The 14,597-nt window shown below is 42.5% G+C and overlaps 1 protein-coding gene across 1 annotated transcript in view; it reads right to left on the bottom strand.

Moving 5' to 3' along the window:
• tmem164.S (transmembrane protein 164 S homeolog) overlaps positions 1–13,464 on the bottom strand; it is a 36,738-nt gene extending 23,274 nt beyond the window's left edge. Inside the window, exon 1 of the mRNA XM_018232973.2 lies at positions 12,258–13,464. Within this exon, the coding sequence (XP_018088462.1) occupies positions 12,258–12,656 (399 nt within the window). The 5' untranslated portion in view covers positions 12,657–13,464. The remainder of the gene's footprint in view (positions 1–12,257) is intronic.
• Between the last annotated feature and the right edge of the window lie 1,133 nt (positions 13,465–14,597).

The raw sequence follows: 14,597 nt of genomic DNA, 5'->3' as shown, positions 1-14,597 counted from the left end.
CCAAACTGCAAAGCTTTTCTAAACGCAGAGGTTTTTACAACATTTCTGAAAATCGCCTAAAATTGTTGCAGTTTGCCGCATTTATCGCACACAATGTTTTACGTATAAAGAAAAATCACCCTAAAAATGGACGTCAGAGGTCTACTAAATAGTTTGATGCCCAATATGCATAGATTTACCAAAGTATGTGGCGTGTACGGACCCCAAATGAAAAACATGCCTATGAATTTTCACGCTAGCCAACTAAGCTGCAGAAAAGAGAGCCCCAACTGTGCGTTATGTGCCATAAGACCCCAAAACTGTAAAAAGACCCCCAGAAACCCATATATTTTTGGAAAGCATATATTCTGGCGAATCAAACTAAGTAAAATAAATCTTTCTATACCAAAGCACCAAACAGCAAAACTATACTAAAGATACATAAGGAACAATAATGCATGGATAAAATTGCAATAAAACCACAAAAATAGCGTAAATCAATGAAATAACAAAATAATTGATCCGGCAGCGTAATTAGTGGCCGAAATCAATTATCCAATAGTCACGCTGTCAAAATAACATGCTTTTAGGCAAAACAAACAGTACAATGAATAAGTAAAAAAAAAAAAAAACACCTGTGAGTTTTTGTGTATACATATTTGTGCACTAATAAAAGTTGTCTGAGTGTGCAAATACATGTAATTAAGTGTAAATAAGTGTACAAAATCGACCAAGTGTGCTAAAATAAAAAAATAAAAAATACAGATTTTTACTAAAATGTTTATGTAAGTGTATAAATGTACTGTAGGTATGTGTAAGTGCAGATAAGTGTGTAAAAAAAAGTGCACTTACCGTTTTTGTAGCAGGAGGATCGCTGGAACCGAATGAGGACTCCTGGCAGCGTGTCTGCAGAGTTACTGCGCAGCAGGAAGTGAGTGGGCGGGTGGTGCGACGAGGAGGAGGTAAGCCAGCAGCAGCAGCGCTTACATTGCACTTCTGCTACTTTGAAGTCGGATCTGCGACAATCGCGTCGCAGATCCGACTTGACAGCCCCCCAGCCACGTTGCCCAGGGGGCTGTCTACCCTCCTGACTCTCTGCAGAGGCGGCAAAAGCCGCTGATGCAGAGAGAAGGGCTCAGCTGCAATAGAACGTACGAGGGACGTTCTTGGCAGCCTGAGCCCTGAACCGCCAGCACGTACGCCGTACGTGCTTGGCGGTTAAAGGGTTAATCTAACAAACATTTGCAGTGCACTGCCATTCCACTTTTACTCTTTAAGTGCCACCAAACAGGTGGTAACCACTAAATATACAAATACACATTTCCCTGCTGCTGAGAAAGCCTCAAGATAATTGGGAATTTACACTGAAACACAGCAGCAAAGGTGGCCATACACAGAGAAATCCGCTCTTTTGTTGATGTTGCAAAACAAGCGGAAAAACAAACAAATACACATGGGGCATGCAGGCAGACTGGGCAATCTTTAGGCAATCAATGCAATGTCAAGTATGTAATAGCTCTTGTAAATCACAGTATTTTGAAGACCGTAAAGGGATTCTGTCATGATTTTTATGGTGTAGTTTTATTTCTAAATTACACTGTTTACACTGCAAATAATTCACTCTACCATGTAACATTTCATTCCTAACCCAACAATTTTTTTAGTTGTAATATTGGTGTGTAGGCTGCTATTTTGCCTGGTCATGTGCTTTCAGAAAGAGCCAACACTTTAGGATGGAACTACTTTCTGGAAGGCAGTTGTTTCTACTACTCAATGTAACTGAAGGAGTTGCGGTGGGACATGGAGTGCTGAACTACCAGGGAGCTGTTATCTGGTTACCTTCAGTGACTGAAGTTTATCAGAGCACATGCCTGGGGGCACTTGGGAAACTGACAATATGTCTATAGCCCTATGTCAAATTTCAAAATTAAATAAAATATGTTTGTTCTTTTGAAAAATGGATGACAATGCAGAAGTCTGCTCGAGCAGCACCATTGACTGATGCATTTTGGCACTGGGTTATGTCTGGTAGGCCACTGACTCAAAACAGCAGGGGATCACTTTCTAACCAGTTCACATTCAACTCTGATTCTGGTGCAATCACTAAATTAAAAAAAAAAAAATAAAACAAAAATCTGTGCTGGGATAAAGTCATCCAAATTATCTAAATTGTCACAAATGAAAAAACTGCAGTTCATGGCTGGCTATAAACTGCAAACCATTTTTTTACTGATATTTTAACTTATGGGGCGCCAGTCAACCTAACATTCTAGGGCAGCTCAGTGATTCAGGAGCATTCTGAACTGTTACAATTTGCTACATTTAATTATTAGATTTAGTTGATACATTTCTTAGCAGTAGCTGTAGAATATTAGGAAGGGGGGCCCCAGAGTCCTAATTAAGCCTATGGAAAGCAAGGTTGTTCAACTCTTATGCCAAGGCCTCCAGTTGGGTTGTTTGTATAAACAAAAATGTAAAAGAGGGAGTGTAACCTATTATTTCATGAAGTAAAATATGCTTTTACATTTTTTGCTATCAAATTTCTGTGGTCAGTAACTAGCACACATTGAGGAGGTTAATGGTTTATTGTATTCAAGGCCTACTAATCTTCCATACAAGCTGCAGCCTGTTTGATAGTCAGCAGGACCCTACTATCCAGATAACAGTTTGAAATTCCAATCTAGAAAGCAGCTAATAATTCCAACCTAGAAAGCAGCAAATAATAAGTTAAGAAATGTGTGTGTGTGGGGGGGGGGGACAAAAAACAATTGCTTAGACTTTACAAATCTTAGAACACCAATATTACCATTCCAACAAAGTAAATTAAGGTGTTATGCTTTAAGTAAAGCAGAACGGACTGGTACAATAAGCAATGCAAGAGAGCAATGGCATGTAACAGCTGCTTTGTGACACAGGGCAGCTTAAGAACCTTGGAAAAGATCTAAGAGTGGGAAAGCATATAAACAGATATGCACAAAGTATGTTTTCAGTCCTGTAACAGACACACAGTAATAGTAGTTCAAAATAAAGTTATGCTAGGTTGTTGAAACAAAACATATTACATTTCTATGTCTTTTCAAAGTTTGCATGTGACTTGTAAGTAGGCAAGTGGAGTTTCCAAGAGTGCATATTTAGACTTCTTATTTAAAACCAGTGCCAATTATTTGATTAATACAATAATCTGTGTTAATACTGGCACAAAACAAGCATTCTAAAACTGGTATGGGACCTGTTATCCAGAATGCTTGGGACCTGGAGCATTCAAGAAAAGAGATCTTTCTGTTATTTGGATCTCTATACCTTAAGTCTACTAGAGAATCATGTAAACATTAAATAAAACCAATAGGCTGGTTTTGCTTCCAATTATATCTTAGTTGGGATCAAGTACAAGTTTTATTATTACAGAGAAAAAGGAAAATAATGTGGATTATTTGGATAAAATGGAGTCTATGTGAGTCAGTCTTTCCGTAATTCAGAGCTTTCTGGATAATGGATCCCATACCTGTATAAGCAGATATTTCTTGATTAGAACAGTGCAATGATGCCAGACTATACACTCCTGTGGTCTGGGGATTATAACAGAAGTTGGGGCCAGCCAATCTGAATGCCAATGGCAGCAATACAGCATCTTGACTGAATAGAAGAATAGAGGAAAAAACGGAGGAAAATGAATCATTGCAATAAAATAAAATCACAAATAACATGTAAAACATATGTAGTGATGTAGCCTGCATCACATGATTAACTGAAACTGGGAAAATAATGTACCACTGATTTAATGTATGATAATATTGTCTGTTCCATTACTTGTAAACAAGCTATCAGACATGGATTTGATCGGATATATAATCTGGGACTCTTTGGGGACTCACATTTTGGAGAAATTACATTTTGCACCTAAAATACGTTTTCATAGTGTGCTTAATTTAAGGCTGTGAAGAACTTCAGCTGCTAGAGAATAGGTGGGAAGAACACTGACAAATGTGCGCCAATGTACAAGAGCCTAATAAAAGGAGTACCTATTACTTGTAAAATTTACTTCTGGATTAGCAGGTTTACACAGTGCAAGGTTAAAAGTGGTATATGGACAAACTCAGTGTCATAATTAGAGTGTGCCGGGCCCCCTGCAAAAAGATCTTCAGAGGGGCCCAGAGCACTCTTATCTCCATCCTCCTGCCAACTTCCCGCCTAGCCCACTCCCCGCCCAGACCCCACCCACCCTGCCTAGACTCCTCCCACTCACCGCACAGACTCCGCCCACACACTCTGCTTCCCCTGCTGCAGGTAAGAGCAGCTGGGGAAGGGTTCTTGTTGGCTATAGAGGAAGCAGACCCCCGCAACCTTGGCCCTTTACCCGGGCCCCACTGTGACTTCAGGGTCTTCTTCTTCTATAGTTTAGCCACTGGACAAACTCTACACAACTTGGCTACCAAGACCCTCAGCTCTACATTTCTAGTTGGTTGTTAGCCAGTACTGCATATACTGTAGAATATTCAACATTGTGAATACAGTGGGTCCACCAACTAAATTATAATAAAATAATGTTAAGAGCAGCACTGCGATGCAATAGTAGCACTGGGGTCCTTGGCCCCCAGATCACTATATGTATGGAGCTGGCATGATCACCCTGTGCTTGTGTTGGTCGCTACTGTGTATTTTGGTTTTCTTTCTTCTCTAAAGCTGGCCATACACAGGTTGATAAAAGCTGCTGACAGACCAAGTCAGCAGCTTATTGGCCTGTGTGTGGGGCCCTCCGACGGGCTTCCCCAATTGATATCTGGCCGAAAGTCAGGCAGATGATGATCGGGCAGGGCTAAAAATCCTGTTGGATCGTGACCATCTGTTTGTTGATGCGTTCCCGCAATCCGACCACCTGTACTCCTACATTATGATCCGATCGTTGGGCCTTAGGGCTGATATAGCCCACCTCAATGTGAGCATATCCTAGGGGGGGGGGAAAGCCGCTCGTTTGGCAAAATCACCAAACGAGCGGATCTCTATGTGTATGGTCAGCTTAATGACCAAGCCTAACAAAAAAAAGTAAAAAAAAAACACTTAATTTTATTTATAACAAAGGGATTGTTCACCTTTCAAACACTAAGGGGCCCATTTTTTTAAAAAAAAGTTCGAATTTCGAATGATTTTTTTCGCTACTTCGACCACGAATGGAACGATTCAAACTAAAAATCGTTTGAATATTCGACCATTCGATAATCGAAGTACTGTCTCTTTAAAAAAAATCTTTGACCCCCTAGTTCGCCACTTAAAACCTACCGAGGTGCCAATCGTTCGGTTCGAAGGATTTTAATCCATCGATCGAACGATTTTTCTTCGACCTAAAAATTGTTACAAAGCCTATGGGGACCTTCCCCATAGGCTTTGTAACAATTTTTAGGTCGAAGAAAAATCGTTCGATCGATGGATTAAAATCCTTCGAACCGAACGATTTGAAGGATTTAATCGTTCGATCGAACTATTTGAGGTAAATCCTTCAACTTCGATATTCGAAGGATTTACATTCGACACTCAAATATCGAGGGTTAATTAACCCTCGATATTCGACCCTATGTAAATCTACCCCTAATAGTTCAGTGGATTCCATATTGTTCACCAGAAGTAAAGATTTATTTCAATTGTTCTCCACGTTTTATTTTTTACCTGTTTTTCGAAATTGATGTTTTAAAGTTTTCCTTTTCCTGTTCCTGCCTCTGGTGTGTCATTCTGGCAGCTCAGTATTCCAGGTGCAGATTCTGAACCGCTGCAATTCACAAATTTATTTGCCGCAGGTGAAATGTGGAAATTCGCCTCCAGGGGTGATTCTTGCTATTATGCCGCCTGAGGCGGCCGTCTTTCGCCGCCCCCACCCCTCCCCACGGCACTAACCTTTACAGCGCCGGAGAGGGCAGGGGCGGTCCGCGATGCATAGTGCAGAGAGCGCAATAGCGCTCTCTGCACTAGAAGAGCCGAATTTCCGGTTTGAAAACTGGAAATTCGGCTCTTAGTTACCAGGAGCGGCATTTTTGCCGCCCCTGGCAACCAGGGGGGCGCTGCCGCCTGAGGCGAGTGTCTCAACTCTCGCCTCAAATCTGTGACAGGCACATGTATTTGCCCATCACTAATTTTGACACTTACTACCTCCCCTGTAAACAAATACAAGAGATCCTCTGCACTCAGCCCTGATATGGCCAGTCCTACACTCAACTTTCATCTGATTCATTAAGAATTCTATTGCTTCATTATACATTTTACAAAGGGACTAAGTTTTACCTGCAACTTTCTCTCTGCTTTCAAAGTAAAACTCCCAAAATTGGTTGCATTTTTATTAGCCACCTGTGGGATCACCTGACTATAGTTGGAAGGGGTGGGAGCTACAACAGGGAGCTGGTCACTGCTCCTATATGAACTTTAACAAACAAGGGAATGTTGTGCTCACTAATTTTGAAAAACATTAAGCAGGGGTGCAATCAGGTTGTGACCATTCACATAGACAAATACCGTATATACTCGAGTATAAGCCGAGTTTTTCAGCACCCAAAATGTGCTGAAAAAGTCTACCTCGGCTTATACTCGAGTCAGTCACCCAAACCGCGTCAATTGCGCTGAAAAAATCCTCCTGCGCCCCACACAGCTGCCTCATTCCTGGCTGTATTGATTAGTTCAGCCGGCAGCCATTTTCCCTGCATTAAATGCTTCCGATAGCCCCTCCTACTCAACCTCTCCTGTAATTGGGCCGCAGCCAGGGCCGGATTAGCAGGAAAACCGGCTGGTTTTAGGGGCCCGGTACAGGGCCTGCCTAGCTGAAGGGGCCTGGGTGGCCAGGCTATCATGGAGGAAAAGATCACCTGTCCCCCCGCTGGCCTCGCGAGAATGATAAGCAGCCTCCCGCATCTGACGTCCAGCGCATTGTGTAGGAATTGCTGCCGACGCACTTGTGAGGTTCGTTGCACAGTTACGGTAATATACTGCGGGATGCCGGTCTCTCTCTCTCTTCCAATCCAAAAGAATTACAAATATTCTCTGACATATGCAAGCCATTTCAGCAACTATTTATACACTTAATGACCTGTTCAGGGCCAATATGTAATGCTACGATTGCATAGGGTTTTATTTTCACAAACAACTACCCTGCTTATTGTACAAATATACACAAAGGATTTTGTCATTTGTCGCCAAATCCTCCCCTAGGAAAATTTAACAGCACCCTAGGCTTATACTCGAGTCTTTCAGGTTTCCCAGTTTTTGTAGGTGAAAGTTACCTCGGCTTGTACTCGGGTCGGCTTATACTCTAGTACAGGGATCCCCAACCTTTTGAACCCGTGAGCAACATTCAGAAGTAAAAGGAGTTGGGGAGCAACACAAGCATGAAAAATGTTCTTGGGGTGCCAAATAAGTGCTGTGAATGGCCATTTGGTAGTCCCTATGTGGATTGTCATCCTACATTGAGGCTCTGTTTGGCAGTACATCTGGTTTTTATACAACTAAAACTTGCCTCCAAGCCTGAAATTCAAAAATAATCACCTGCTTTGAGGCCACTGGGAGCAACATCCAAGGGGTTGGAGAGCAACATGTTGCTCGCGAGCTACTGGTTGGGGATCACTGCTCTAGTATATACGGTACAAGAGATCCTCTGCACTCTGCCCATTATTAAGGACATTGAAACATTTTGTGCCTTAAGCTACTAAAAATGCCTTCCCCTTTAAACAAAACAGGGATTGTTTGTCCATGTATTGCAATATATTTAAGCTGGTCAACTACATCAAAGTCATCCCCGATATGGACAGTCCTACGCTCAACTTTCATCCAATTCATTAAGAATCAGATGCTAATAAAAGGGCAACCAATTTTGGGAGTTTTACTTTTAAAGCAGCGAGTAAGTTGCAGGTAAAACTTAGTCCCTTTGTAAAATGTAAAATAAAGCAATTGAATTCCCCACTTAATGTTTTTAAAAATTAGTGGTGAGCACAACATTCCCTTTTTTGTTACCTCTCCTGTAATTAACTTAGCCCAGGAGTGCCCATACTTTACTAATGCAGGTCTTCTTTCAGTGATGTTGTCCCATTATGATCTACATCCATAAAAGCATTGTTAGCATTCTGTTCCGTGGAAAATATTATATTGATTTATAAGAGAATTTATATTACTATATCTAACAAACAACTATTTCTTATGTAACCTTAACACAATAAATATATGAATGAAAAGCGGGAAACAGGAAGATAATATAGACATGCCGTTTTTTGACAGTGTTGAGATCTACTGATCACCAGGTAAAGGTCTACTGGTAGATCCCAAACTACCTTTTGGGCACCCCTGATTTAGTCTTACTAGAGACAATCATTTCTGCACACACAAAAAAACTCACTTTATCTGTGCACTGGTAATCTGATTATCTACCTTGCAAGAACCAAGAAATCTTGCATGAGTCCTATTCATTAAACTCATGTCATACAAGGGGGTATATCTTGCCCCTTTAACACATTCTGCTAGGTAAATGCCATACATGATAGGATTCCATGTGCAAAAATGAGGCATGCCCTACTTTTCATAATCTCATTATCGTTCCATCTATATGAGCACTGGAGGCCCATCAGCCACTTGACATATAGCAGGAAGGCTCACTACTATTAATATACAGTAATAACACAAGATAACACTGGATAAAATAGGTAAAAAGGCACCCAGTGGTTTGAGGCCTAAATTGTTTGGTCTAAACAAAACATGCTTTTTCCATGTGCTCCTGAAACAAAAGATTTCAGGAGCACATTATACATGTATATAAGAAGCGCACAGTCAATTCCTTTGATACAAAAGTGCATAAATAGTATAAGAAACAGAAGCAAGACATGTTGTTAAATCTTTTTGCTGCAGTGGTACAAAAATAACTGTTAATGGAGAGTCTATCTAGAACATTTCATCTATTATCTTTTACACAGCATCCTACCAGCTTTGCTAGAGCAACACATTCAACATAAACTTATTATTATAAGGAACTATTATTAGGTGTTTTTCTCCCCACCCAAATGTATTCCTTGATTGCACACTGTACAAATTGGGCATTTAAATAATCAGGTTAATATCACCTTTCAAAGCAACAGCTGCCAAATAATGCAATTCAAACAGATTGATATCAGGTCAATGTGCACAAGATTATTATTTCCTAAAGCAAGTCTGGCTGCAGCCTTCAGCACCTCTGACATGTTACATTATAGATTATTTTCTGATACATACATTTTTCCCCTGGTTATTTAGCTTTAGGTATTTCAGAACTGTTGGTAGTGTGATTAGATGGTGGACTTTATGGGTTAACCAATTTGATTCCAAAGTCTGACAGTGCTAGTGACAGAACTAGAATAGCACCAGTTTAAACAAAGATGGTAAAGTGTATGCCACAGTGTTGGGGAGCATTTAGCTGCATAAAGATAGCAGATTTCTAATCTGACATAAGCAAAGACTATTTTGACATAAGGGACTTCTTTTGGTACTGTGAAACAATGTGACTTTAAACCTCAGTCTAACGAGGCGAACATAAGCCAATTCCAACCCAGTTTAGGTTATGATCTGCTGGACATACGGGTGGCTGGATTTATTTAAATGATCGTATTGGCTGGCAAATGGTTCAATAATTAATAACTCCTTGAGACACAGATGTGAGGTGTAGCTGGAACTTCTGACTGCTTACACCGATTGGCAGCAACGATGATCAGACAATTTAGATAAAATGTCCATATTGGTCAACTATATTGCTTTTTAAGTGGCTTTGTTTCTTCCCCTGTGACAAATCATAAGGGATTAATTAGGCTTCAATGAGGCAGTGATTATTTGTCAAACTTGGGTCACCATACTGTTTATACTGGGCCCCCATGTATTAGAAGTTTTCTTTTGCAATAAATAAAAGTACCGTATATACTTGAGTATAAGCCGACCCGAGTATAAGTCGAGGTACCTAATTTTACCTACGAAAACTGGGAAAACTTATTGACTTGACACAACTACAGCCCTGTCTCCCAGCAGCGCACATTCTGCCAAAGCGACCCCCCCAGCGATCAACCGGACTTCTTTGCAAAGTTGATGGTGACAGAGAATTGCCAAACGGATTACTGTGTGCATTGTCCCACTGTCCCACTACCATGTGCAGAGGGTGCTGTGTGATATTGCCATCACTGTTAATCCTTGATATAACCAACAGAGGGCGCTGTGTGATATTGCAGTCACTGTTATTCTTTAATATAACCAACAGAGGGCGCTGTGTGATATTGCAGTCACTGTTAATCTTTCATATAACCAACAGAGGGGCGCACTGTTATTCTTTCATATAACCAACAGATGGCGCTGTATGATATTGCAGTCAGTGTTATTCTTTCATATAACCAACAGAGGGCGCACTGTTATTCTTTCATATAACCAACAGAGGGTGCTGTGTGATATTGCAGTCACTGTTATTCTTTCATATAACCAACAGATGGCGCTGTGTGATATTGCAGTCACTGTTATTCTTTCATATAACCAACAGAGGACGCACTGCTATTCTTTCATACAACCAACAGAGGGCGCTGTGTGATATTGCAGTCTCTACCCAAGCGAACTGTTGGTATAGGAATGATTAAAAGTGACTGCAATCTCAGCTACTGCCCGCTGACTCGAGTATAAGCCGAGGTAGAATGGCCATAGACAACCAACGAACGATCATATGTCACAATCTTCCGACCTTCCACAAACCATTCAGATTAAATAAAGTAGTAAAAGAACAAATCAGACGATGTTCTGACCATGACAGCAATTGTACAAAAATTATATCCAACAAATAGTAGCGACAGTCACCCAAAGATTTTATTGTTAGCCGACAGAAATCTTGTAACCTGTCTGATCGACTAAATGACCATCACCATGGTACGAAAAATCGGGAAAATCTACACACGGTCCGAAAATCGTACAAACCTTCGATTCGTACGACTTTATCTATGTCTATGGCCAGCTTTAATCGGGTTCCCAATCAACAAAAAAAAAAACAAAAGGGTGAAGATTTATGGTACCTGATTTTTTCCAAAAAGTGTCACTTTGATGTCCTGCAATGTTTCCTAATCTGGTATACTAAAGGCTTTTATGTCAAACATTTAAAATTAACAAATGGACAGATTACAAATTTCCAGGACATTTTAAAAAGGTCACAATATGGATAAACGAATAGCTAGCTGAACGTTGGGACAGCCTGGCCATGTTGTTACATGTATATTCACCTTTACTTTAGTAACTGAAAAGTACAGGATTATGGGTGTAGCAGTGCTGCATTGTGCTCTCTCTCTAGTGAAAGTAAGATTACCTAACATGTTTATGTTTCCCTGTCAACTCACAGACTATGTATGGTTTATTCACACTAAATATAACCTATCCCATGAATTTGCAATCAGGTGGGTGGGTAGGTAAAGAGTTGAACAACACCATAATTTGCTTTACTTTAAAGGGGTTCTCCATCCAAATCTGTTTTTTGCACAGTGAAAAAAAGATATAATTCTAAATTACTTTCCAATATAAAATAGAAATTATTTATCGAAAGAAGTTTGTATTTAATGTTCTCTAGTTCTGATGTGATATCATTCCTGTTCAAGTCTGTCAATCAGCTGGCTTCAGCTACATTTTTTTAAGAACCAGAGCAAAGGGTGGTGTAGAGAATATAAACAGAAACTGATTTCAATTCTCACTGTAAAACAGTACTAGCTGGAAAACCAAGTGTATTTTGGAAAGTGGCAAAGAATGACATTTTTAATTTCATCTGGCAGAAGTATTTGAGTGGGACTGCTTCAATTCAAGCATTCTAGCTAGGGATGCACCGAATCCAGGATTCGGCCTTTTAGAGCAGGATTCAGATTCGGCTTGAATCATTCTGCCCAGCCAAACCGAATCCTAATTTGCATATGCAAATTAGGGGCAGGGAGGGAAATCAAGTGACTTTTTGTCACAAAACAAGGAACTAAAAAATGTTTCCCCCTTCCCACCCATATGCAAATTAGTATTTAGTCGAATCCTTCGTGAAGGATTCGGGGATTCGGCCGAATCCATAATAGTGGATTTGGTGCATCCCTAATTCTAGCAGCCCTAGAAGCAATGAATGTTAATGAAGACTCAGTAGCAGCAGCCTTATGAATATGTATGTATACAGCAGTGGGATATGGGAGGCAGCGCTTTGCAGATATTATTCATGGCTCATCTACAATTAAGAGCCATGGATGCCCAGTCTGAGCTATGGTAATAGAGGGGTGGGGCAGAGGGGCCCCCATACTTGCCTGCAGCATAGTAACCACATGGCATGGATTGAGCAGATAGATGACAGTCTTGGTGGCGAACTTGAATCCCACTTCCACTCCAAAGGTCAGGCACATGGTCATCAAGAGCAGGTTTTTGCCTAGGCTCTCAGCAGTGGTGCCACAGGGCTCCGAATCTCCAGTTCTGCCTCTCCGGATCTTCCTTAGAGACACCACGATCTCCAACAGGGACACAATCAGTAGCACCAGGCTCTCCAGCAAGCGCTGCCCCAGGGGGAGAAAGGAGGCGCACTCCATGCCCCCATTACCTGCGATGTTGGGGTCCACTCCTCCATAGAGCCAGTCCGAGTAACGGGACATTCTGCCCTCCTCCCTCAGCACAGCCTCCAGCGCTCCGCTTCTGCCCTCTTGGCGGAACATCAAACGCACAACTCCTGTCTGCGCCACTTACATCCCAGAGCGTCAAAAATATGGCGAATAAACAAGTATCAAGGTGCAGAGCGTTTGCGCTACACGCGCAGTCTGTTGGAGTGTATGCAAGTAATGTAGAGTCACGGGGTGGCAGGGACTGGACGTGCAAGCTGCAAGTACGTTTCTCCGCACAAGTAGTGCCTCCTAACCACGGGGCACAAACTCACTCACCGGGTTGCACATGATATCACGTAGCAGTTACTAATGTGTGTGAGCAGCTCTGCTTCCTCTGTTTTGCGAAGTGCGGCAGTAAAACAGGGGCAGGGACTTGGCACCTCTTCAATAGGAAGTACCAGTGACGGGGGTCATACCAATACACCCGTGGGAGTTTTCTCAGGGTCAGGCCTCCTTTCCCACCCAGCAAATAAATATATGCGAGGACCAGCGGGTCTACTGCACATCACCCCACCACAGAGCCCGAACGCACAACTGTTCCTATTGGGCGAGACACTCCTCCAAGCCCCGCCCACCTCAATGTCATCGCGCCATCTGGAACTTCGGTTAGAGTGCGTCAGTCTATTCCAATTGATATCTGGGGGTGAGCGGAACGGGAATGAGGGTTCGGTGTCACAGCGGAGTGTACCTTTCTCGCTGCCTAATTTCGCTTATCAGACCTATTTTTCTGTTTGGTTATCTCTAGCTTATCGGCGTGCAGCCGACGCACACTTGTTGATGTGAGTGTGAAGCATAGACCGAGGAATAATGCAGCCCTGCTTGTTTGCTCACAAACATCTGTTGTACCATAAATGTGTTTTCTCTGGACGATGATAGATGCTACCATTATTATGTTTCACGCGCTGGCAAATGCTCGTGCACTTGTTTGACCTTTCACACATTTCTCTGCTTATCAAGGACCCAAACAGTTGCTAGAAAGATCCCAGGATGGATGGGTGGGAGCAATGTTGGTCTGGGACACAGGGGCCCTCCAAAAAACCTTAGACCACGGGCCCTCCAAAAAACTTTAAACCAGGGGTACTCCAAAAAACCTTAGACCACAGGCCTGCAAAAAAAAACCTTTGACGGGGCCTCCAAAAAACTTTAGACCAGGGGCCCTCCAAAAAGCCTTAGACTAGGGGCCCTCCAAAAAACCTTAGACCAGGACCTCGCCAAAAAACCTTAGACCAGGCGCCCTCCAAAAAAACCTTAGACCAGGGGCCCTCCAATAAACTTTAGACCTGGGGCCCTCCAAAAAGCCTTAGACCAGGGGCTCGCCTTAGACCAGGGGCCCTCCAAAAAACCTTAGACCACGCGCCTGCAAAAAAACCTTTGACCAGGGGCCTTCCAAAATTTTTTAGACCAGGGGCCGTCCAAAAAGCCTTAGACCAGGGGCCCTCCAAAAAACTTTAGACCAGGGGCCCTCCAAAAAGCCTTAGACCAGGGGCCCTCCAAAAAGCCTTAGACCAGGACCTCGCCAAAAAACCTTAGACCAGGGGCCGTCCAAAAAAACCTTAGACCAGGGGCCCTCCAATAAACTTTAGACATGGGGCCCTCCAAAAAGCCTTAGACCAGGGGCTCGCCTTAGACCAGGGGCCCTCCAAAAAACCTTAGACCACGGGCCTGCCAAAAAACCTTTGACCAGGGGCCTTCAAAAAAATTTTAGACCAGGGGCCGTCCAAAAAGCCTTAGACCAGGGGCCCTCCAAAAAACCTTAGACCAGAGGCTCGCCTTAGACCAGGGGCCCTCCGAAAAACCTTAGACCACAGGCCTGCAAAAAAAACCTTTGACCAGGGGCCCTCCAAAAAACTTTAGACCAGGGGCCCTCCAAAAAGCCTTAGACCAGGGGCCCTCCAAAAAACCTCAGACCAGAGGTCCTCCAAAAAAACTTAGACCAGGGGTCCGCCAAAAGATCTATGACGAGGGGCCCTCCAAAAAACCTTAGACCAGGGACCC

The sequence above is a fragment of the Xenopus laevis genome, chromosome 8S, assembly GCF_017654675.1.
Source record: "Xenopus laevis strain J_2021 chromosome 8S, Xenopus_laevis_v10.1, whole genome shotgun sequence".
NCBI classification, from domain to species: domain Eukaryota; kingdom Metazoa; phylum Chordata; class Amphibia; order Anura; family Pipidae; genus Xenopus; species Xenopus laevis.
The sequence above is the reverse complement of the archived record's forward strand: the minus strand, read 5'-3'. Positions and strand labels throughout refer to the sequence as shown.